This window comes from Chiloscyllium plagiosum, unplaced genomic scaffold (genome assembly GCF_037043375.1).
Source record: "Chiloscyllium plagiosum isolate Xiang-an unplaced genomic scaffold, Cpla_swu_hap1 HiC_scaffold_34, whole genome shotgun sequence".
NCBI lineage: Eukaryota > Metazoa > Chordata > Chondrichthyes > Orectolobiformes > Hemiscylliidae > Chiloscyllium > Chiloscyllium plagiosum.
The window spans coordinates 25,990,000-26,016,410 of NW_028270172.1; the positions used below are offsets into that span (position 1 = coordinate 25,990,000).

Here is a 26,411-nt window from a genome sequence, read left to right on the forward strand (position 1 = left end):
AGAAAATGGTGACAATGGTCCATTGAAAATATAGGTGTTCTGCAACTGAACAGTATAGTGATAAAGAATGGATGTTGGAAAGGCTGGCAGAATTCCAAGCAGACAAGTCACTAGGCCTCAATGGGATGTAAACTAGAGTGCCAAGAGAGTTAAGGGAGCAAACCACAGAGCCATTGACAGAAATTTTCCAGGGGAATACAGGATTACAAACATGACACTGTTGTTTAAGAAAGGGACAAAGGGAGATCCAAGATGGCTGCGATCCAGTAGGTCTGTCCTGCTGAGCTCTGCACCAGAACCCAAAGTGGTGCATTCACCCTCCCTTTCTTATCCATTGTGGTAAATATCAGTAGCTTTTGATCTCCAGAATTGCTGTATGTCAGTTTAAGTGAGTAAGGAAAATGACTAAGGGAAAAGGACAAGGCTTGCGACCAGCAGGCACTCCCCTGCAGTTTCGAACATGCCCGTGTCCGCGGCGTCGGCCTCCACAAATGCCCAGGGAACTGACCTATGGAGCAGAGCCTGGTTTCGGAGTTCATGAAACTCCGAGAGAAGATCAATTCAGCGAAGGAGGAGACTCAGACCACACTGGAACCGATCTAAGCCATGCTGCAGAAGCATGACCAGGAGATCCAGTGTCTCTGGCAGCGCATCGTGAAGGTGGAGCAGCAAAGCGCGGCTTCCAAAATCACAGCAGAATCCTCAACGGGTCGGGTCCAGGCCCTGGAACGGCAGGTATGAACTTAGCAGGGCAGGTCAACGCCCGTGAAAATCGAGACCGTCGGAAGAACATCCACCCGGTTGGGCTGCTGGAACAGAAATGAAGCGGCCAGCGCATCAGCTTCTTAAAGAAATGGCTCCAGTTTTTGAAGCTGGAAGTCAGAGTAGGCCGGGTGTAGATCGGGCCAGCGCCTCTGCCTGGTCCTACAGCAACTCCAGTACTATAGAGGCAAACAAATGATGCCAGAAACTCCCAGAGCACTGGGGAAGGATCCACAGGCTCTGATATACAAAGGATCACGAATTATGTTTTTCCAAGACTTTTCTGCGGCCGTGATCTGCAAGGAGAAGGCCTTTGACGAGGTAGAAAGGAAGCTGAGGAACTTGAATATTCAGTACCGTGTAAGCTATCTGGCAATATTACATTTCAGCCACTGAGGGTCCATGTTTAATTTGGACTCACCAGAAAAGGCAAAGGACCACCACCTTCGCCCCCCCAACCCCCACCCCCCCCTCACCTTGCTTGGAAGGTTGGTATTCAATAGAAACTTGGGAGCTGGATATATATTTAAAAAGGAAAAGCAAAATGTTTCAAGGCAATAAGAAAGTGCACTTAATTGGCAGCTCTTTTAAAGAGTTAGCACAGATATGATGAGCTAGCTGGCTCCGTTTTCTGTTGTATGAGTTTATAATGCAGAAGCACATACAGATTAAGTCCCAAATTTGTGGGAATATTTATTCTTGCAAACAGACAGTAATTTGAATAGCAAGTTCCAAAGGTTCATTTAAACCATAAAAGCCTGATGGATGCCAGTCTCAGTTTATGTTTCAACATATTTAAACAGACTTTTATAATATCCTTGTAATAACAGTGCAATACTTTGTGGAAAAGTATATATATATATATATACACTACAGGCCACTCTGCTAAAACGTGATTACATTGCCAACACTTTAAGCAATGATTCTATAACATGGGGTTGCACAAGAACGCAACCATCATGTTTTACCTGTACGAGCGAGTTTTGAGAAGCTTTGTAGCTCAGGTTGAGGTTCTGGATGTAGGTTTGCTCACTGAGTTGGAAGGTTTGTCCCTTCACTAAGCTTCATCCAGAGGCTCACTGATGATGTTGCCTAGTATGGTGACAAAATGTCTGAAAACGAACCTTCCAGCTCAGACAGCAAACCTACATCCAGAACTATCTGTACTTTTATCGCAGGAAGATCAACTTACTTGTTAAGAGTGATTTGTTCTCTTCTCATTTAAGATATCATTGTCACTTCAATTTAATGCTGACACGATATCTGAAAATTATTTTCATAATTTTGAATGATAAGTAATTATTTTCCACAGGATGAATTACATTTGCTCATTGGTGGCCATCACAGCACGTCTAGATTTTGTGCTTTACTATTAGTAGTCAATCATCGGAGCATCACAGACAGGAATTCAACATCAAGTGCACTCTTTAGTTGAAATTGGCTTACATTGAAGGGACCAATTTTGCCAGGATTTTCCTATGAGTCTAACTTCTCATTCAAGGATTATCAACTACCAAAAACACAAAAACTGAAATTACCTGAAAAAATATTTTTGAGGTTTTCTACAGCAGCTGCCAGTTGGCTGTGCTGAACCACAGCATCTTTCACATCCTTCAGGTTCTCTATAGTATTAATGCTTTGTCTCCAGTCCTTGCTGACATCTGCCAAAGAATGCTGGATGTCTTTAACATCATTCAAGGCATTGTGAAGCTGGCTCAGCCCTGTTCGCACTCCATCCAACTGGGACTGGATGGCTGCCTGAAAGACAATTCAAAAGCAATGTTTATAAACATAGGAGAAATGCATACCCAAAGGTTCCTGAGTGAAATGCTGACAGCTTGAAGCACTGCTCATGTCATATCATTTGCTGACCAACAAAGTTTTATCATTATTGTTATGGTAGGTTCATTGAATTTGGTTAAAACTATACACAAATACATGATTTTCTTTTTCTCCCTGTTTATATTTGTAGACTAAACCTTTCCTCCATTCAGTTTGAAGATCTGAAATGAGGATGCTTCCTTTCTGCAGTAACTGTGTGAAGGGTAAATGTCAACATGGACAGGCTCAAATGAATGGCTAGATCCATGTTATAACATCTATATACCATTTGTGGGCAGGATTTGGATTACAGGACATTAAATGTCAATAATCCAGGGAAGCAAAAGGTATGGCAGATGCCTCAAAAAAATTAATTTGGTCACAAATTGAGAATTTAAGACAGCTAAAAGTAATATCAAGAGCTAATATTTTCAATAGGGTCAGAGTCATTCAGATGTACATCATGGAAACGGACCCTTCGGTCCAACTGGTTCATGCCGACCAGATATCCCAATCCCATCTAGTCCCACCTGCCAGCATCCAGCCAATATCCCTCCAAACCCTTCCTATTCATATACCCATCCAGACGCCTTTTAAAAATGTTGCAATTGTACCAGCCTTGACCACTTCCTCTGGCAGCTCATTCCATACACATACCACCCTCTGAGTGAAAAAGTTGCCTCTTGGGTCTCTTGCATATCTTTCCCCTCTCACTCTAAACCTATGCCCTCTAGTTCTGGACTCAACCCCAGGGAAAGGGCTTTGTCTATTTATTCTATCCATGCCCCTAATGATTTTTATAAACCTCTATAAGGTCACCATTCAGCCTCCGACACTCCAGGGAAAACAGCCCCAGCCTATTCAACCGCTCCCTGTAGCTCAAATTCTCCAACCCTGGCAACATCCTTGTAAATCTTTTCTGAACCCTTTCAAGTTTCACAACATCTTTTTAATAGGAAGGAGACCAGAATTGCACACAATATTCCAACAGTGGCCTAACCAATGTCCTGTACAGCTGCAACATGACCTCCCAACTCCTATACTCAATAGTCTGACCAATAAAGAAAAGCATACCAAACACCTTCTTCACTATCCTATCTACCTGTGACCTTCAGCTATGACCCTGCACTCCAAGGTCTCTTTGTTCTGTAACACTCCCAAGAACTTTACCATTAAGTGTATAAGTCCTGCTAAGATTTGCTTTTCCAAAATGCAGCACCTCGCATTTATCTAAATTAAACTCCATCTGCCACTTCTCAGCCCACTGGCCCACCTGATCAAGATCCCGTTATCTGAGGTAACCTTTGCTGTCCACTACACCTCCAATTTTGGTGTCATCTGCAAACTTACTAACTATACCTCTTATGCTCACATCCAAATAATTTATATAAAAATGATGAAATGTAGTGGGCCCAGCACTGATCCTTGTGGCAAGTCCACTGGTCACAGGCTTCCAGTCTGAAAAATAACCCCCCACCATCACCCTCTGTCTTCTACCTTTGAGCTAGTTCTGGATCCAAATGGCTAGTTCTCCCTGTATTCCATGAGATCTAACCTTGCTAACCAGTCTCCCATGGGGAACCTCAATGGTCCTTGAATGGGCTTTAATGTAAACTGGTAAAAGCAGATACCTGAAACATTATATCTATCCATATAATAATTTAAATAAATTACTCTTAATGGTAAATTTGAACTTTTTCATTTAAAATATATTTTAATTTCATAAGAAACTCCGATGGTACATTGACTTTAGTTTACAAGTTAGGAAAGGGAGTTAGTTTAGTAACAGAGATTAAAAATACAACTGATACCTTGCAGAGAATGAGGAAATTGAGTCCTTTATAATAGCTATTTTAAGATATGTACATTAAAAGTTTTGCATTTTTATTTACTTTTACAAATGATCATAAAATCAGTGTGACTCAAAGCCATGATGTCACGGGAGATCATTTTACCTATGCTAGCTCACTAAAGAGTAATAGTCAGTCCCATTCACACTTCATTCCCATAGCCCTGCAAGTTTATTTTCCTCAAGTTCCCATCTAACTTCCTTTCAAAATTCATTGATATGCTATGCTTCCAAAACCCTCGTAGGCCGCAAGCTTCAAGTCATTAGCATTTGCTGCATAAAAGTTCTTCCTCTCATCCTGCTGCATTTTTTAGCCAAAACTTTAAATCCCTTGTCCTTGTATGATCAGCAAATTGGAATTTAAGTTGATTAATGGGAAGTTAATGTTATCCATTATAAATGATCGGGTCCACATTAATTTAGTTTGTCAAACTGCAATGACAGTACCACCTGCAGTGGAGTCACTACAGTGCAGCAACTGGAACATGTATTTAGATGACAAGCATAAATAGGTAGTTTCAAATACAGATATATAAAAGATTGAGACAGTGAATGACTTTTAAATGTGAAGTGAATTACTTCTTTGCAACCGTTCCCCACTTTTAATGTGAACTCTTGTCTTCCAATGTGCAACACAGGAGAATGACTTTCGTAGGCAAGTTACTGCTTATGTGACATGAAGAAAACATGTCAGGAAGTGCCTCCTTTGCAACGTGCAGATCAAAAGAAAGAATAGCTTTCTGCCCTTCCAACATACTAACCTTTAGCCTAGCTTCAACAGACGCCTTCTTCCGAGCCTCCCGTCTACGATACTGCTCCACTTTGTCAAGCTGATCAGGTCGCTGCAGCATCCCAGCCACTCGCTGGGCAGCTGTCCACACAGCTTCCCGGTCAGTTTCTTCCATATTCACAATGTTTACTGTAAATCCTATAAAATAATAAGTGGATATTTGAACAAATTAACATTTAAATAATTCTTCCCCTGCCAATTTAATAAGTATTAAATCTTTGGCTTAGGACACATTTTAAATATTTTGTTTTAATTTATATTTTGTCCAATCTACCATGTTTAATTATTTAGATAAGTTCCTCCCCATTTGTACAGGCAGATGATGGAGGCAGCTTTGTAATCGTGTGGGATTTTATTCTTAAAAAACAATGAAAGAACCACTGGAAATCAGAAAGAAAAACGGAAATTGCTGGTAAGCTTTATTCTGTTGCTTTTAACACATTAATTAGTGTACTGATGATTGACCATCTGGCCAGAAACGTAGCCTGTCACTTACATACAGGAACCAACAGACAAGCCATGCCCGACAGACAGACGAATCTTAGCTGGGGCTTTAGCTAAGCTTAGTAATAATTCCACAGATTCAAGGATTTGGCTGTACCAATCTGCAACCAAGCTGTCTGAACTCAGATTACAATTGTCATTACGATAAAAAAAGTCTTCACAATATTGGAAACCAACTTGATTTCCTAACGTCAATTGGAGCTTATGATGATGACTTATACACGTAGTTAGACAGTTTCCAAGCAATCCGATTGTACATCATTTCAATGGTGGTTTGCAAAACAAAAATGGTTGCAGAATACCTTACAGGCTTTTCGAACTCTCTAACCATCCACAAATCGAATACAGGCTTCAAGATGACTTTGTCTACACATCATATTAAGTTGAAGATGTCTTCACAGATTGCAAAGGATTTTTAAAAATATATATAAAATGGCCTAGCTGCTCCACTTTCTCAAAGAGCTAATGAAACCTTGCCACTTGCAATCAACTTAGAGCCTCGGTTGGATGGTTTAGAAGATGAAAGGAATAAAAATGTTGTTTCCAAATTTAGGAGGAATATATTCTTATACAGTAAGATAGCAAATTAAGAATGATTCTTGAAGGGATTTGCATGCAATAAGTTGATGCATCTATCAATCCTTTTCAGTTACAATTTTTTACTTTTTTTTGTACTTGATGTCACAGTATAGTATTCATTGCCAGTTGTTAGCTAGGTTAGCTGGATGGCTGGTCTGCAATGCAGTATGATGCTAACAGTGTAGGTTCAACTGTTCCACTGACTGAGGTTAGCATGAAGGACTCTCCTTTCCAACCTCTCCCCTGCCCTGACGTGCGGTGACCTTCAAGTAAAGCAACCACCTGTCTATCTCTCTCTAAGAGAGGAGCCGTATGGTCTAGTAGAACAATGGTGACTTTACCATTAGATATGCCATATCTAATCATATGATAAATCACAAGATCACTGTGCATGATGGAACCTGTATAGAGTCATACTGCAAGGAAACAAACACTTTGGTCCAATATAGGAAGGGAGAAAAGCTGCAGATACAGTCAGGTAGACAGGTTAACTCCAGGAAAGGTAGGAGGGGGAAGGCAGGTAGTGTAGGCGTTTTCTGTGGCTATCCCCATTTCAAACAAGTATGCTGTTTTGGAAAATGTAGGGGGTGATGGACTCTCAGGAGAATGCAGCGTGATCAGCCAAGTTCCTGGACCAAGACTAGCTCGAATGCACTGAAGGGTACATCGGGTTCCAAGCGATCAACTGTGATAAGAGACTCTCCAGTTAGAGGCACAGACAGATGTGTCTGCAGCCAGCAGCAAAAATTCAATGGTGTGTTGCCTCCCTTGCGAGGATCAAGAATATCTCAGTGCAGAATGTTCTCAAAGGAAGAGGAACCAGCAAGAGGTCATTGCACACAGTAGAACTAACGACACAGGGAGGGAAAAGGATGAGATTCTGAAGGGAGAATATAGAAAATTAGGTGGGAATTTAAAAAGGAGGTCCTTGAGGGTAGTAATATCGGATTACTCCCAGTGCTACGAGCTAGTGAGGGTAGGAATAGGAGGATAGATCAGATGAACGTGCAGCTGAGGAGCTGGTGCGGGGAGGGGGGGAGGGGGGGGCAAGGGCGCACATTTTTGGATCATTGGAATCCCTTCTGGGGTAGAAGTGACCTGCACAAAAAGGATGGATTGCACCTGAATTGGAAGGGGACTAATATATTGGCAGGGAGATTTGCGAGAGCTGCTCAGGAGGCATTAAACTAGTAAAGTGGGGGGTGGGACCCAATGAAATAGTGAACAAAGGGATCAATCTGAGACTGGTACAGTTGGGAAAAGGAGCGAGTCAATAGTCAGGGCAGGCAGAAACAAAGCAAAAACCAAGGTAGAACTGATAAATTAAACTGCATTTACTTCAATCCAAGAGGCCTACAGGGAAGGCAAATGAACTCAGGGCATGGTTAGGAACATGGGACTGGGATATTATAGCACTGACAGAAACATGGCTCAGGAATGGACAGGACCGGCAGCTTAATGTTCCAGGATACAAATGCTATGGGAAGGATAGAAAGGGATGCAAGAAAGGGGAGATTGGGGGGCATTCATTTTTTGTTAAGGGATAGCATTTCTGCTGTACTTAGGGACGATATTCCTGGGAATACATCCAGGGAAGTTATTTGGGTGGAAATGAGAAATAGGAAAGGGATGGTCACCTTATTGGGATTGTCTTATAGACATGGAAATGTGTTGCTGGAAAAGCGCAGTAGGTCAGGCAGCATCTAGGGAACAGGAGAATCGACGTTTCGGGCATTAGCCCTTCTTCAGGAATGCCCGAAACGTCGATTCTCCTGTTCCCTAGATGCTGCCTGACCTGCTGCGCTTTTCCAGCAACACATTTCCATCTCTGATCTCCAGCATCTGCAGACCTCACTTTCTCCTCATTGTCTTATAGACACCCTAATAGTCAGCAGAAAATTGAGAAACAAATTTGTAAGGAGATCCCAGTTATCTGGAAGAATAATAGGGTGGTTATGGTAGGGGATTTTAACTTTCCAAACATAGACTGGGACTATGTTAAGGGTGTTAAGGGTTTAGATGGAGACGAATTTGTTCAGTATACAAGAAAACTTTCTGATTCAGTCTATGGATATACTTACTAGAGAAGGTGTAAAATTTGGTCTACTCTTGGGAAGTAAGGCAGGGCAAGTGACTGAGGTATCAGTGGGGGAGCATTTTGGGGCCAGCGACCATAATTCTATTAGTTTTAAAATAGTGATGGGAAAGGATGGACTGGATCTAAAAGTTGAAGTTCTAAATTCGAAGAAGGCTAACTTTGACGGTATTAGGCAAGAATGCATCAGTGATGTACATAGTCAGTAGAAAGATAGAGTTAGTATGACATTCCAAATATCTTTTACTTTAACAAAAATTTTATCTAACTTAACGCGGAAAATATTGCGACAACAGTCTGCAATAATTTTACAATATATAACTTTAAGATGGTGCTTCCTTTAGTAAAGCTAATACTTAGGTGCCACTCTAAAAATAATTAATATATCTTCTTTCAAACAAATAGCCCTGCATTGGAGTAGCTCAGCCAAAGTACAAGATAGGAAGCGTTTAGAGGCATATGGGCCAAGTGCTGGCAAATGGGACTAAATTAGGTTTGGATATCTGGTGGGCATGGCTGAGTTGGACCAAAGGGTCTGTTTCCATGCTGTACATTGCCAAACTTCTATGACTCTGAGACCATGCCAACCAAATTTCCCAAACTAAACATACTAGTTCCCATTTGCCCATGTTTGGCCCATACCCCTCTCAACCTTTCCTGTTCATGTACCTATCCAGATAGGAAAATTCATTTACACCAATACTTTTAATCTTTAATACACTTTCCATGATCTACTCAAAACTTTAAACTGCTGACTGGACTACCACAATTAGCAATTTATCCAAGTTGGACTGTGGGAGGAAACCCACGCAGACAGAGGGAGAATGTGCAAACTCCACACAGTCAGTCGCCTGAGGCGGGAATTGAACCCGGGTCTCTGGCGCTGTGAAGCAGCAGTGCTAACCACTGTGCCACCGTGCCACCCACAGATCTTTATCCATTTTTTACACTAGAATTAGCTTGATTGAAAATGTGTATTCAGACTAGGTGGCTGCAGAGTGAGAATGAAACAATACGCTTCAAAGTTTGAACTGAATCTGTTGAACAGTGTAGACATATGGAACAATAGTGAAGTAAGAGTTAGAGTCAGGATTATACTTGCTGATAGAATAGGGATATTGAGCAAGGCAGTTAAATGGCTGGCACAAATATTCCACGACTTTAAAAAAGCACATTTCTACCAAGAGAGAAAAACCTATCTATAGCAGGAATCAACTTCATATTATGAAACATGCTATATTCCCTATAACAAACACTAAATTACTGATTTAAAAATGGTCCTGAAGAAGGGCTACACCCAAAACGTTGACATCTCCACCTCCTGACGGTGACTGGTTTGCTGTGTTCTTCCAGCCTCCTGCTTGCCTACCTAAGATTCCAGCATCTGCAGTTTTTTTAAGTCTCAGAGTGTTAAACCAAAACTCGGTTCACCTGTTTAACCAGCTCTCAAATCAATATGTCTTCCTTTTGGTCGCACAGTATTTCTTGAGATACTGGAACACAGTGCACCACAATAGGAAACTACAGCCACCTGACAAAGACTGAAGGATAGCAAGAGCTGGGTTTAGATTTTGACATTCCTGAAGAAGGGCTTATGCCCGAAACGTCGATTCTCCTGTTCCCTGGATGCTGCCTGACCTGCTGCGCTTTTCCAGCAACACATTTTCAGCTTAGATTTTGACATAACCTGTTAACTGACTCTTTACAATAACAGTTCTTTAGGCTATCATAAACTTTTGACAATTACTTTATGTACAGGTAACCTTCCAACATTTCGCACACCTCCAGTTCTAGGACAATAATAAATAAAAACACAGTTGAATAATAACACGATGGCGTGGGGTAGCAATGGCACTGGCATCAGGACAGTGAAGGGAGCCAGTCCTAGATCTTGAAGCTGTAATACTTATCAGTGCCAGGGGATTTGCAATGATTGTCATTTGACAGGCCCCGAGACTGCAATGAGTCGCATTGTTGTATTTGAGGATTTTAGGCTGAGAGCACCAAACCATAACAAGCACGGACTCCCATAGCCCCGCACTAACATTTACCCAGATCCAGCGACTCCAATGTCACTAGACCGCATTCTGATTTGAGACGAAATGAACCCAAAACCGCAAAAGGTCTCTGACTGTCCGGCCCTGGGAAGGGAATAACACCAGCCCCCGGGATCCCCTGACCGTTTCTTGCTTTTTTGATGCCTCTCCCTACCCCGCGCCGCAGGAACAGGCCCCGGGCCTAGCACCACTCTCACCACTTCGGATCCTCCTCACCTGCTTCGGGACAGCGGCCTCTCGCAGCGCCGGAGGGAGGGCGGGAAGGCAATAACGGAATGGAACGGAACGGACATTCAAACCGTGCCCGCGACGGCACCAAACTCCAACCGGGCAGGATCGATGCCGCGCCGCCCGATGGGTAACGTAGTCCGCTCGGTCCCCCGGGAACTACACAGCCCAGCATGCACCGGGGTTGAACAGGTACTTCCGGCAAGCAGATCGGGTTGACGTTTGTCCTTTGAGTGACAGCAGGACTCCATTCTGTTCTGCATTAGACCATTTAAGACATTAGTGAGGTGTGTCTAGGGCAGCCTAAAGCTGTGGCAGCAAATAGAATCTATTTAAATCAAAGTCTGTTTACGCAGCAAAGAGAGCCTAAAAAGATCTCTACAAACGACAGCAAACATAATCTAAATTATAGCAAAGTATATTAATAGGTGCTGTGAGTTACATAAGAAGTAGGAACTGAAGTAAGCCATTCAGCCCCTTAAGCCTGTCGTGATATTAAAAAGATTGCAGCTGATCTAAGTGCCTTAATTCTACTCTCCTGCTTATTTCCAATAATCCTTGGCCCCCTTGTTGATCAAAACCCTATCTAACTCAGCTTTGAATGCCTTCAATGATCCAGCCTCTGTTTCTGTCTGTGGAAGAGATTTCAAGGATAATCACTTTCTGAGAAAAGTGCACAAAAGCAAGGCAACATGAGTTTGTCCTCAGCTGGAGTTGCAGAGTTCAACCAGTCTGCACCACATTTTCCAGAGGAAATGAAGGCATAAGAGAGAGTTCAGAAAAAGATCATGAGAATGGTTCTAAAGATGAGAAACTTCAATTGTGAAGGACCATTTCTGCTGGAGAGTAGAAGGCTGAACACAGATCTAATAGATAAACTCAAAATCATGGGCAATCCAGCCAAAATAGACAGGGAGAAACTTTCCACTCATGAAGAAATAGGGAACATAAGAACATTGTCTTTGCTTCTTTTATTAATTACTTTAAAACTATGTGGTTCTGGTATAAGGTACCCTGACTGAGATTTTGGCAAAGGTTCAATTGAAGCATTCACTAGAATTAGACTATCATCTGAAAAGGAAGAATATGCAGTGCTTCAGAGACTATGCCAAGAAATGGCACTAAGTGAATAGCCTAGAATTTACCTTCATCATTTCAAACTAACACTTGCCTATCTTTAGTGCTTTGTTGAGGTGTGTGCTACTTGCATCGACATCGATACCAAGAGTTTTTGACAAAATCTGTACAAATACTTTATTGCAGGTTATTTTTAAACAATTATTTACAATGTTTTGTAATTACAAAAAAAAATTAGTGCACACTGCAAAATAGCAGAACATGAAGGATTTTTCCATTGTCTTAACATCTGAAAACACATTCATTGGAGAAACTGACAGCTTTAATTGTTTTCCTGACAGATCCACACAATCTGAAAGATAATGAGGAGAATTTTCTTCTTTGTATTTTAATTAAGGAAAAATAGAAATCAATGATGTAAACAATATTATAATGAAGATTTTATGAAGTTTTGTTTTTGAACAGAAACTATCTTCTCAAGCTTTAGAAAAACTCAGTTGTTGCATATATATTTCAAATTCTATGTTAAAAACCTAATATTTGCAAAGATCTCCTGTTATTATTTGAACATTAAAAATTTGTCCATACTTGTACTGGAAAATATGGCAATACCATGTTTGGTAGTGTATAGAATGATTTTACATATGGAAAGAAAAATAACAGAGCTTGCATTTATATAGCACTTATACAATGTGTGGCCATTTCAAAGTTCTCACGGGTAATAGAATACTTTTGAATTGTTGTCACTGATACGATGTAGAAAACATGACAGCCAATCTATGCACAGCAAGCTCCCCCAATCAGCAATGTAATAATGAGTACATAATTTAGTGAACTTATTTGAGGGATATTTGTTGACTTGGACTTGGACACCAGTTCCTATTTTCTTTGAAGGACTACTATGAATCATTTACATTTATCTGACAGGCAGATGGAGCCTCAGTTTAATGCCTCACAGGTCATATCCATTTAAAGGTGGAGACATAAGAACCTATCATGGAAGTGAACAGGAAAGGACAGAATGTATGATGTTAAAATGTGGACTGAAATACATTGTGTTTTCCCCCATCTGAAAACAAAATTAGGTTTTGACTGTGTGTGTGCAACATTAAGATTGACTAGCATTGAATATAAAATATAATTTAAAAACTTGCAAAGGATCTCAGAAATATCTGCTGGTACATTAACTTCTAAATAATGCAATAGGAACTGCAGAACAACTTAGTACAAAAATCTTGCTGTCCTCCTAAAGGGAAGTCGGGAGGGAACAAGTGCTTAACAGTGATAGGTTTGAACTGCCAAAGACTGATTTATCTTAGCAGTGGGTTTATGAAGTTGGCTTTAAGGCAACTTGTTGAAACAGAGAAATAGTTACCAGCAATACTTGACCTACAAGGGCTTTTCTGCTGTAATTTGCACCACCCCAAAAGAAAAACGTTAATAGACACAAACAAAAGCAAAGTATTAAAGATGTCACATATGATGAAAACAAAATTGGCGTTTCGTAAATAAATGTTGCTTTCTGTACATTATTGCTGTTTTTATTTTACAAAGATGAGCAGCAACATTGACAATGTACTTTAGCAGTTCGTAAACAGTGATGGAGAAGTGCTTGTTCTCAAAATTTTATTCTTTTAATACTTGATTTAATAGGCTAGGCATATTTTTCTGACATTCTGAAGGAGACAATTCACAAGTAATCATTTTTGAGACAACAAGCGGAGATAATTATATTAATCTTCATCTTCACAGGGAAGCCATTTGAATTAAAACACAATTAATATTGATGGTTGAATGATGTTAAATGTCTCCTAGTGATTTACTGAGGTGAAGTCCCTTTAATCTTGCAGTGATTACGTCACAGGTGTAATGTATTAATGCAATGGGAAAAACATTGCCAAAAAAGAAACCTAATTTCAAACTTAGCTGTAGACGTTTACTTACAAGTTACATTGATATTCTTATGTAGATGCTATCAGAATGATGTCCTGTAAATAAGAATTTAATCAAATGTGATGCTCCTACTTTATTATGTCAATGAAACAATTTGATGTGCCTGATTTCCTGTGATTTGTGCCTATGTTTCCTGATTCTTATGATTACGACACATCTGGACAAAATAAACCACAATATTGACTTGGCAAGTATTTAAAATGTTATACAAATGCAAACATAAAAGATGAGGAATATGTTTGCAGGCACCTGTGGCTTTAACAATATTGCTAATGGGATGTTGGCATCCTTGGCAAGGCCATAATTTATTGCCATTCCCTGATTGCTTTGAGAAGGTGGTGATACAACTGAGTATCATTATGAGTTTCTCATGGTCTCTCCCAGAGCACAACAGAAAGTCTGTTATGAAATCACACACAGAGACCACACTGAACAAAGGTGACAGGTTTCCTTCCTGAAAGGTCATCAGTGTTTTTAATGATAATCCAACAGCCACATGGTCACATTAGATGTAAACTTTATGGAGGTACAGTCCAACAATACAGCCATTATACTACTAAGGCCATGGGTAGATTTTTCTACTTGGGGGTCAGGACCTTGACATCAGGATCAAACCCTGATTCCAACTCTGCATTATGTAAGGAAAGGTCATTGATTTTGCCTTGATTCTAATCAATTAGGGGCTTGAAAACATACCACCAATTAACAATGGTGGGTGGGCTTTTAAAGCTAAAGAACCAATGATATACCCTCCAGTACAGAAGAAGCTGATGAAGGAATAAAGAGGACTTTTCAATTTGAAGAACATTCCTGTTGGCCTCTGGTCCAAGACATTAATTGGGCTTTTAATGATCCTAACTATCTACCACCCACTTGCAGGTGGGTAGTTGATCCACCCCTGACCAAGCGTTTACAAAAACTGCTTGGGGCTAGGATAATGCTGGTAAGCTGGCATGCCAGCTGGTGGTTTAAAATGATGCCATGTTCCTGTTCTATAATGGGGTGAAAATCCTACCCCATGATTTGTTACAGAGCAAGTTTGAACATGAATGAGTGTGGGCACAGGCCCAAAAACAATAGAAATTCAATATAAAGATGATGTGCATCTCCATACTCTGATATTCTGTGTTGGATACAACAACATGAATTTATATTGTCCCTTTAATGCAAAAAGATGTCCCAAGATAGTTCATTTCCTTTTTTCAATTGCAAAAGAACAGGAAATCTCTCTGCACATTATTTTGTTTGCAATAGCACATAGTTTGCAGAAGAACACACATTATAAGCAAAGTAATTTTATATTAGATGATTTAAAATGAAAAAAGAAATAAGGTCCATGTATGATACAGACAAAGGCAGATCCTAGGTTTAACCTGAGTTATACCAGTTATGCATCCCAGGATTGCAATTAACCTGAATGTAGTCATTTCAGGTGAAATACACCGCATTTATCCATGTTGCTGCCCAATACTCTGGTGCTGGAACTCTGTGGATATCAGGTTCAGACTAGATAAGGCTGAGCTATATGGTGGATCAGCCATTTCATAGACTGATATCATGAAAAAAATGATTTGGACAATATATCAACAGCAGAAAAGTGGACAATTGTCTTAAGGACAAGACCAGAAACTCAATGGAGGTGAAAAAAAAGAAATTAAATGCTTTTATATAGACAACATAAAGGCTACATATCTTTTGACCAAACAGTTGCCCTAATTTTAATCCATACACTCAATATCCCAAATTAAAATCAGAGATTTATTCCATTCAACTGGAGACCATGACTTGAAAGTGTAGACCCTAAGTTTTGGAATTTCCCAAATGCCCCACTGACTCTCTTTTCCTCTCTAGCTCTCTCTTCCTTGACAACACCCCTTAAAGCCTCTCTCTTTGGACAAGTTGTCCCAATATCTTCTTTACGGGGCTTAGCACCAAATTCTGTCTGCTAATGATGCTTTAAAGTGCTTTGGGATGTTTATTATTTTGAAAGCACTGTACAAATCCAAATTGTTGTTCTACCTATGGATTCCTCAGACATAAATATCAAGTATCTCAATGTATTTCATGTACTCCAAGACTGTTACATTCATACACAATACATCAACGGCAAATTATAATGAAAATCTTCATACAAAATTGCAAAATAAATGGCGATGGGTAATACATCAGGGTTTACAGCAAAGTAAATATTTTCATTAAACATTCTCAGAGCAAAGGCATTTTGAAATAAAACTTTAAAACAATGTCATTATTTTAAAAAATTACAAATATGTGTTCTGTGTAATTTTATGAGTCAATGAATTTATCAAACAACTGGGCATATTTCTTTGTAAGCTTGTCTGTGTGTTGTGTGGATTGTCACAAGACCAGGGAGGAGAGAGTGAGGGTTCTCGTTTGATGACTGCGTGGATTAGGTCATGACCTTTGAACTGCAGCGGTATTTTGTGTGTCTCCTGACTCAAGTCCTTGTCCTGGATAAGACGCTGTGGGAAGGCAATTGCCTGCAAACAGTCTACGGGTTGATCATGGCGAGTGCAACGGGACTGAGCAGCGCTCTGTGGACTGAAATGAGCCATGTCTATGTCATGTTTCAACAGTCGGTTGTGGCTACATGCGCTGCCTGCCATCCATAGACTGCTGCCCTTGGCCACGCTGGCTCTGCAGAATGGGGGTAGCAAAGGAGTCTTCAGTTTTTCGCAGGGTGGCAACTGCTCCAGTGTATTGGGATCACACTTCACCTGTGGCTGCCCTGGGAAGCTCGTTGCCATTTTTTGCCCGACCTCTCCGGTGTCAGCCCACTGATGACTTGGAGACCCTAGTGGCTCATCCATTTCATTGTGCGAGTCAGGACTGTATTCACTTTTGATGTGCACTCCCAGAAATACTTCTGCACTGTTGCAGTACCCCGCAGGGTGCTCCTTTGGCCTGCTAGCCACAAAGCTGGCATCTTCAGACTTACAGCTTTCAGACGGGTAACCATCCAGGTTAGTGTATGGCAAGCTGCCATAGGGCTGGTTCTGTTGCACCTCTTCACCAATGTTCCTGAAGCTCTGGGATATACTTTGAAAGCTGGAGACCTGGGTGCTACCCCTGAGCCGGGGCTCGGACAGCAGTCTACTTCTACCACAGAAGGGTTTGGCCTCTCGAACAGGAATGTTACTTAACCTCTCCATTTGTTTTGGTGGCTGCAAATTCGAGAGACCTCTGGAGTACTCTGGGCCCCATAAATCATCTGCCATGGTAACTTTTGGACTCCTGGGAAATGAGGTGCAAAAATTAAGTGGTTCATTTTGGTTGACACCACTGTCACTTCTAATGGGTTCATATTTCTCCTCTCTTCCTTCTTTTTCTGAGTGCTGCTCATATAAATGTTTCAACTGCAGAGGTGTTTCAGTGCAGTTGTTGTAGACTAGTCTGTTGGCGCTGGCAGTCTGGTCTGCACTTGATTGGTTCCTCAGACGGTCCTCTCTGGATCTCTCTGCATCCCTGTGGAAAGTGAGAAACATTACTACACCATGCACAGAGGGTGGCTTTGAAGATCATCAACTATGAATCCAGACATTCACCATTTGCATTAACTTCAATTTGAAAGTGGCTGTTTATAGCCTTTGTCTGGGCAGAACCAATTGGGATTACTCCCTCATCCACAGCTTATTACCGTGCACTGAATACAAGAAGAAAGCTCTGTAGATATACAAGAAAATAGGATTATGTTAACGATCAAATTAATAGATAAATGAAACAAGATAATCCTCTTCAAAATTAGGTAAGATTACAATTGGTACTGATTGTAGTTTAACAGTTGCAGGTAACAAATGGGCAAAAATTCTTAATTACTCTGGAGATCTCAGAAATGTAAAGATGAATCTCCAGGATGCTTCTGAGAGCAACATTGGAGGAAAGCAAAAATGTAGATTTTAATATTAAAAACAAAAAAGATTAATAGTCAGTGAATGACAATAATACAAAAACTGTAAAATAAAACATACTTGATTTCATCTTTAGGTGATGTGGCATCTTCTGGGGTTTTGTTCCTGTAGGGCAGATGGCCATTACTTTGAAGCCAAACCCACTGGCCTTCCTTTGTGAGTACTCTGAAGACTCTGAGGCCCTTTTCTTCAGCATTCACCACTGTTTGTGAGAACATAAAACATTTTCTCAGAATAATATTTGATCAGCTTTATTCTGTTTAGCCATCCTGTGTCTAATCAAATTGGAAAATTTCACACCATTGATTGCAGAGTGGAGTTTCTAATATACAACAACTTTATACTTGCCTAGTATCTTCAACCTATTAAAAGATATTTCAAAGAAATATAATCGAATATAATGAAACACTGAGTCTCATTAGGATAGGTGATGAAAAACTTGGCAAAGACTAGGTTAAATGAGCAAGCTTAAAAAGAAGAGAAAATTAATGAATTGAGGTGTTTAGGGAGGAACTTACTTCGTATTTGGTTCTCTGCGCAGTACAGCATGTCTGTGAAATGGAGGTAATGGCAACCTGACCTTGCTCGGACCTCTGTGTCTGACCATCCTGCAGCTGCTTTGCCCCTGCATGCAACAAAGTGGAATCACTGCATCAGCAGAGGGTAGATGTTATATTAAAGTTGTATAACATTCTGCTTAAACCAGCATCTAGTGGACTGTGTTCGGCTCTGAACATTGCACCTCAGGAGCTAAAGGATTAAATAAATGAGAACACGTTGCATAGGCTAGGTTTGTATATCCTCAGCTATAGAAGATTAAGGGATGTTTGAATTGAAATGTTTCAGATGATTAAGTAGCCCCCCAAAGAGTAACCTTAACAAGTACAGCTAGAATGCTGCATGTAAAAGAGTCCTTAAAAAGCTAGGTTGAGGTTAGCTCCATTGGAAATGTCAAAGATGAGGTTACTACCATGATGTAAGATGTGTTATATCATTTATTTTAGAGTTTGGACTTTGATCTAGTGGTATGTGGGTTTTGATCTGTTGTAAAACAAGGTTTATGATCAACTTATCAAGCATTCTGGAGCCATGACTCTTTTAAACCTGCGTGAGAGAGAGAGTATTCCTGGAATGGTAATGGGAATTTGTTTGCGGTGCAAGAGTTTTACAATTAAACAAAAAAGCAGTACCTTGATTTCGGTTTAGAAAAATCAAGAATTGGTTTATTTAGGGGAAAAGCTTATAGATTGGAAAACTTTTGGTTTTAGTTCAGCGAAGTTGAAGAAAGATGTAAGAAAGAGTTTGTCCTCGAGAAAGGAATCAGTTTAGAACAATTAGGAAATATGTACTTCAATGTAACAGTTTTAGTTGAAGACTTCAGACCAAAGTATTTGGTTAGAACCCTGAAGAAGTTATTTGAAACTGAGAAGGTCAATGCTCAGTTGTGTGACTACTTGAGAAAAAGACTATCAAACTCTTAAGGCTGAGAATTGAAAGAAAAGATATGTTAACCTCTAGATGTAAGAGAGAAGGGGACTTAATATGGTGTATTACAAAGTGATGGTGCTGGAATAGATGGGATTGAATTTTTATTATGTGTTTCAAAACCTTTTAAATTGTACCTTATGTAAATTGCTTGGTTTATTCTTTTTAACCTTAATTTCTTTCACATATTAAACTTCTGTTTTCTGATTAAACCAAATTTACAGAATTGCTGCAAATGTTTCAATGAAAAAAAAACCTTGTTAAATAAAAGAAACAAAATATGATCAATCCAACTAGATTTCAGTCTGAGATCTGCTTGTCCAGTAAGGATATCAGCTAGCATCATTACAATATGTTTTTGTTAGATCCCCAACAGGTATTGGGGATCACGGGCTAGACAGCCAAGACGAGTGAAGGTTAAGATTCAGGTCTAACAAAATGGTAGACCAAGATTTAGGGGCTGAATGGCCTATTCCTGTTTCCCTGTTCCATAAAAGAGAGAGAATTTGTATTAACAGGAAGATCAAATAGTATTGCAGAGACTTCTGGGACACTTACTGTACCACGCAAACAATGAGGGGATCCTGATCCCTGTTGTCATAGATTTCGATTTCCCCTCATGGGGATTATTACCACATGCACCCTGTTGCAAACAGGCTATAAGGAAAGGCAATGGGCAGCTTTTTAATAAGAAAGCCCATTGGCTCTTGCTGGGACAGGGAAAGGACCTTCATTTCCAAGGAAATATCTAGCTTTTGTGGAGTGAAGGAGGAATTAGCTTCAGGATCTCTTTGAGATTCCGTGCAGCTTTGTTATAATTCAGATAATATTTTCCACATTATATCCTCTTGTGCACATTACAAATTACCACTTCCACAGGACCTTAAGCACCAAAGCAGGACATCATGTGCAAAGTATCCTGGAAGATTTGATGCAGGGATAGACAATAATGTTCATCATTTATTGTATAGATTATGAGATTTCTTGCAATGTAAAAATTAGACTGACTGCAGCAAATTGTATTTATTGTTAACTTAGTAAGAATGTTACAAGGTGCTTAACTGTACACCACAAACTGCAGATTTAGCAAAGATTTAACAAAGCTTTCATGCAGGCTGCTTCTTAATGCTGCTGCATGCACTAACTGGCCTTAAACCTGAAGGTCAGATGTTCCTCTGTGCAGTTCAGGGTTCAGTACCTTATTCAATATCAAGTACTGTATAGTATCTAATACACAAGCCTAAATCGTGACAAGCACTACCTTCTTGAAAGCACCTAAGGATAAAACAATAAATTGGCTTAACTGAAAAATAAAATGAGCAGAAGCAGGGACAAAATAGGGCAGACTTAATTTTATTTAAACTACAATGTCTGTTCCAAATGATTTAAAAACATTGCCAAGTGCATTAGCTATTGGCTCTACAGCTTTTCATTAAGTGGACAATATAAGTTTAGATACATGTGTAATTTCAGCTATTTACCAGCAGATGGAAATGCTGGACTTGCATTGCTTGGTGAAGCTCAAGTATTTTGATGGAGGGCATAGAATTCAAGAACTAAATATTCTCAGAACAAAAACATTATGCTGGAAATACTCAATTTGGCACCATGCGTGTTGACATTCTGTATTCTGACCCAATTATTGGATGGATTGTATTGTGTCCTGAAGTAACCCTGATTGTTTCAGGTCAGATTGTGAATTTGAGGGTGGATGTTTGTTGGAGGGGCGGGGGGAGGTAAGGAAGGGTGAGGCAACTGGATGTTGAATTTTGCTTTGCCTGTCCCTATTAATAAAAACACAGAATTTCTGTTTCCATTTATCAGTGAGCTCATTGCCTAAATAACCACATCTGATTTAATCCGAGTTAAGAGTGAGCAGGGAAAAGCAGAAAAACAGGGCCAGATTCTCTAGAGCCCAAATTCTGCAACAGCCAACAGAGAGAACATCCCCAAGCCTTGTACGTAACATTGCCAAATTCAAATACTTTCTCCCACTGATCTCCCACCAGTGACATTTAAATGTGGGTGTTTATTCTTAATTTATCTCCATCCAATTGATATCAAGTTTGCTTCTGAGCAGAGACCTCTCACCACACAGGAAAGAAAATAGGCCATTTAGCCCCTTTGCTATCATTTGCCAGACTTGATCAAGTACATTTACCTGCCTTATCCTGTACTCTTTGATTCTTTACTTGACAAAATTCCATTGGTTTCAAGTCTTAAGAATTTCATTTCATTTCATTCTAATCTTTAGTCTTCCTCAATGCATACCTACACCCAAGTCAGAGGCTTAGCTGTTATGAATTATGGGAAAGAGCTTCCCCAATCTAAACCACGCCCAGTCATGCTTGGAGCAGGGGATGTGAGGAGTGGGTTAGGAAGAAGTGAAGAGAGGATGAGAAAAGTGTTCAGAAAAGCTGAGGAATGGGTGACATTTTGGTTTGTCGTGAAGGTCATCTGGCGTCGCCTAACCTGTGAAGACTCCTTTTAGGTTGTCTTTCCTGAATTTAAATAGCTGTGCTCGGCCTGTAATTATGATCAGTGAAAGTAGACTGGGTGGAGTGGGGGTTAATGGAGGCAGCTGCAATTCATGAATTTTGCAGTAATCTGATTTGAAGCTGGGAAACTTAGTGTTTTTAGCTGGTTACTGAATGCCTGCTGCATCCAAAGTGATTTTACCAAAGTAATAGTAATAATAACAGTTAGGCCACTCAGCTAGTAACTCAGAGATTTAAATTAATGATGTAGATAAGATTAGATTAGATTACTTACAGTGTGGAAACAGGCCCTGCGGCCCAACAAGTCCACATTGACCCTCCGAACAGCAACCCACCCAGACCCATTCCCCTACATTTACCCCTTCACCCAACACTACGGGCAATTTAGTGTGGCCAATTCACCTAACCTGCACATTTTTTGGACTGTGGGAGAAAACCGGAGCACTGGAGGAAACACACGCAGACATGGGGAGAATGTGCAAACACCACACAGACGGTTACCTGAGGCGGGAATTGAACCCGGTCTCTGGCGCCGTGAAGCAGCAGTGCTAACCACTGTACCACTCACAAGATGAATTCAGGTAAACCAATAGCAAGTTGGGAATCCAAATTCCGTTTAAAACAAGTGAAGAGGGAACTTGGTTTGCATTTTGACAGCTATGGCAAACTCTACCACATCAGCTGAGACAACCCACAACCTTCTAAAACAATCAACAACACTCAAAATTAAACAACTCACAACATTCTTTCAAGTATCAATTTGCGCTATGTCCCAGTGTTGACAAATCTTCAAAAAAATCGAGATTCACATATTCAAAAACTAGTCAGTCCTTCCTTGGGCCATAACATATCTGTATACCAAATTTTGTTGAACACATAATGTTTGTAAACAAACAGACTAATAGAGATAAAGACATTTATCTTCAGTGATGAAGATAAAAATGTGAAAATAAAGTGCTTGGTCAGCAAAAATAACTTTCACTGTGACTGTATTTTAACCAGCCTCCGAAAAAGTCTAACAAGCCACTCAGATATACTAACTGGCTGGCAGCTTACAATCAAGGCTATAGACTATCTTCTGAGGGTGATTCGGACCTTATCAGTCACACCCATACATCAAAAAGGTTTATAGATTCTAAAATATCCAGGACAAAAACATAATAGCTTTGTCCAATATGATATTTGAAGAAGTTGGTTTGGCTAATTGTATGTCCGATTATTAAATTTAAAAAATGATGAATAGACATTATTGTTGGCCACGTGATATTTTAAAGTTTTTTTAAAAATTATTAATTTGAGATATGGTCAGTTTCAGCAAGGAGAACATTCATTGTCCATTTCTAGTTAATTTGCAATTCATCCATGTGAACGGAGAACTAGGGTGATTCAGAGTGGAGCTAAAATCGAAACATGTTATTATGGGACCGGAGTCATAGATCACCCCAGACTTTGTAAGAATGTTGGATTTCATTCTCTAAAAGACAACAGTGAGACAATTTCTGCCTAAGCATCTTCAAAAGAGATAGTGCATTTCATATTCTCATGAGCTCCTTGTCTCTGTTTAAGCTCAGAGGGGGAAGATTTAAGAGGGAACTAAGGGGCAACATTTTCATGCAGAGGATGCTGTGTGTATGGAATGAAGTGCCAGAGGAAGTGGTAGAGTCTAGTACAATTACAACATTTAAAAGACATCTGAATGAGTATATGAATAGGAAGGTTTTAGTGGGTTATGGGCCAAATTAGATTAGATTAGATTAGATTCCCCACAGTGTGGAAACAGGCCCTTCAACCCAACCAGTCCACACCGACCCTCCGAAGAGTAACCCACCCAGACCCATTTCCCTTCGACTAATGCACCTAACACCATGAGCAATTTGGCCTGGCCAATTCACCTGACCCGCACATCTTTGGACTGTGGGAGGAAACCAGAGCACCTGGAGGAAACCCATGCAAACACGGGTTGGCAAATGGGACTAGATTAATTTAGGATATCTGGTTGGCATGAATGAATTGAACCAAAGGATCTGTGCTGCACATCTCTATGACTAATTATGAAATCATAAAGCACTGAAGGAAGCATTCAGTTCATCATCCTACTACCAGGGTTTCGAAAACGTCAGACAATTTGTTCTACTCCTCTATTATTTCCCCAGAGCATTACAAAATTGTCTTTCTCATGCATATACTTTCAAAGTTACAATTGATCGGCTTCATGAAGTGCATTGCTGATCATTCTAATGTGATCGAGTTAGGGAATTGTCACTTACTTTGCATTGATTGTCTGAGGACTGACATCGAGCCTGTGTTTGGTTTTGAGGAGCAACCCTTTCAGATTCATCTCGTTGACGGGAGGGAACAGCAGTGGCACGGCAATACAGAACAAACCCAGCTGTGGGGGAAGGTTAGCACCAGAACCAGTTTTCTTCCTCTGTCCCTGGAGGTACTTCAGTCTGCCCTGGAACTGCATTGTCTGCCACGAGGTGGGAGGAGTGAAAAAATAAAGAAACAAGCAGAGCAGAAAAAAAGTTGATGCAAAGAAATTACACTTCTACTCCCTTGCCTTTAGAAGGTCAAGGAGTGATCAAATTAACCTGTTTAAATGATTAAAAGAATTGACAGGGTAAAAAGTAAGAATCACATTTCCTTTGTTAAAGGAATCCAGAACCAGGGAGGAGAGGGCAATAACCTTTAAGTTAGAGCTGAGCCACATGTGGATGATATCAGGAAGTAATTTTTTCATATAAAAGGTAGTAGAAATCTGGAACCTTCCCCCCCAAAATGCTGTTGAATCCACATCAACTGACAATTTGAAGATCAAATCTAATTTTGTTGGATAAAGGGTCTTGGGCATCTTAATATCAAGGCAGCTAGACAGAATTAAGATACAGATTGATCATGATCTAATTGAATGGCAGGACAGGCTTGAGAGGTTGAATGGTCAACCCCTGTTCCTATCTGAAGCATGGGAACCAGAAGGCTCTCCAGGACAATCAGCTGTAACATTGATGAGAAAGGCTGACTACCAGACCAGGCACTAACCTAACAGTGATGTTTCCAATGGTTTGGTTCATGTGGAGAGGTAGGTGAGCCTTCACTCGTTCCGACTGAGTCCATTTATCTGGAAATGCCAGAATGAGGACTCTCTAACTGTGTCTCAGGCCTGCTGGATGTAGCCAGTGAATCCTCAGAGGCTGGAATGCTGAGGGAAAAGAGGATATCAAGCTTACTAGCAGCAATTGTGGGCCTTTCCCAAGGATGGGGAGGTGAAAGGGCTGAGCAGGCCATTAAAATGATCTTTCTCGGGAATAAGTGGCAGGAGAGATTTCTGAAATGTGTCTGAAACTGGCAGATGCCAGCCTGACAACTCTGAAGGGGCAGACTGGAACCTAAGGGTTGCACCTAGTGACATGGGTGTATGCTCATGACAAGACTTCTCCTCTGACTGAAACCTTATACTGAGGCTGTAGGGCCCCAACAATGATGATTCACAATATAATCATGGGGATCAGGCCTTGCCTTGCCCTTGGATATCTAATCAGTTGAAGGCAGTAGATTTTTCTTCAGGTCTTTCCTCAATAGTTTACATACCAGGAATCCTGACGTGCTATCCAACAGGCAACGCACTCGACTGATGAAACAACGGTTCAAAAATGGAGAAAACTCTGGCGGCAGAACTTTTGGGTCATGGATTTTTGAGTCACGAATTTTGAAAGAGCCCCGATACTCATCACCTGAAATTTGACAAGGTAAAGTTAGCTTCAGAATTACTAATCTCTCACCAGGAAATCAAGTCACTGTTATATCCACTACAAGCGATATATCAGTAAACAAGCCAGTAAGAGGCTTCAGGTGATTCAATAGATCTTGGAGGCCTAAAATAAAATTGAACTTGCATTTTATACAAAGCCTTATCATATCTTTCAGAATATATTTCATAGTGCCCATGTTAGGCACCTGATCACTACATCCATTTCATAAATAGAGAAGTAATTATCAGTGCACCAGTGCTTAGTACTGTTGATTGAGAGAAGATGACAGAAAGGCCTCCCCTGTTCTTCTTCAGACAGTCCTCCTGGATTTTTAACATGCATCTGGACAGACTGGTGTGACCTTAGCTTAATATCCCATCAGAAGGACGACTAGCAGCGTAGTACTGAAATATCAGCCCTGACTATGATCTCTACTCCTGCAATAGGCTTGAACTCTCAACCTCCTAATTTTAGAGGTTGGATTGCTATCAACTGAGCCAAGCCAATGGTACATTTGGGCTTTCCAAATTTATATCAGTTGTGTGGATCATGGATATTAAACAATATAACCAGTATTTGAATTTCCTTGAAAAAAAAATAATTCTACTTTATAATAAACTCCATCTGTTTACCATTTCTCAAAAATGCTCCAAAAGCTCTTGTAAAGGAAGAAAAGAAGATTTGCACTTCTACCATACCCTTAGCACTATACAACCAATGATGCACCTTTGACGTATAGTTGCTATGGTAATTTAGGGAAAATGGCAGCCAATTTGCTCACAGTGAACTCTCACTAACAGCAATGTGATCTTGACTAGTTAATCTGATACACGATATTGATAAATATTATGAAGGTCACTCGAAGAAACCTTCTACTCTTCTTTACAATAGTGGCATCAGAATATTTATTTCATGCTTTAAATTTCCATCTGAAAGACAGCACCTTTCTCGATACAGCACTCCTTCAGTAATACAGTGGAGTGAGAGTCCAGATTACAAGTTTAAGTCTCTAGAATGGGACACAAACCTGCAATA

The 26,411-nt window shown here is 40.2% G+C and overlaps 2 protein-coding genes across 5 annotated transcripts in view; both read right to left on the bottom strand.

The window, feature by feature from the left end:
- The window catches only part of exoc3 (exocyst complex component 3), a 28,425-nt gene extending 17,599 nt beyond the window's left edge, over positions 1-10,826 (bottom strand). The window contains exons 1-3 of the mRNA XM_043719295.2: positions 10,674-10,826; positions 5,194-5,360; positions 2,301-2,520 (exon numbers count right to left, since the gene is read on the bottom strand). Coding sequence (XP_043575230.2) covers positions 2,301-2,520; positions 5,194-5,337 — 364 coding nt within the window. The 5' untranslated portion in view covers positions 5,338-5,360; positions 10,674-10,826. The remainder of the gene's footprint in view (positions 1-2,300; positions 2,521-5,193; positions 5,361-10,673) is intronic.
- A 1,087-nt stretch (positions 10,827-11,913) lies between these two features.
- The window catches only part of ahrra (aryl hydrocarbon receptor repressor a), a 191,039-nt gene continuing 176,541 nt past the window's right edge, over positions 11,914-26,411 (bottom strand). For all 4 annotated transcript variants that reach the window (XM_043719297.2, XM_087978560.1, XM_043719299.2 and 1 more), the window contains 5 exons: positions 25,216-25,358; positions 23,895-24,097; positions 18,163-18,269; positions 17,705-17,846; positions 11,914-17,201 (listed from right to left, as the gene is read on the bottom strand). In XM_043719297.2, coding sequence (XP_043575232.2) covers positions 15,977-17,201; positions 17,705-17,846; positions 18,163-18,269; positions 23,895-24,097; positions 25,216-25,358 — 1,820 coding nt within the window. In that variant the 3' untranslated portion in view covers positions 11,914-15,976. The remainder of the gene's footprint in view (positions 17,202-17,704; positions 17,847-18,162; positions 18,270-23,894; positions 24,098-25,215; positions 25,359-26,411) is intronic.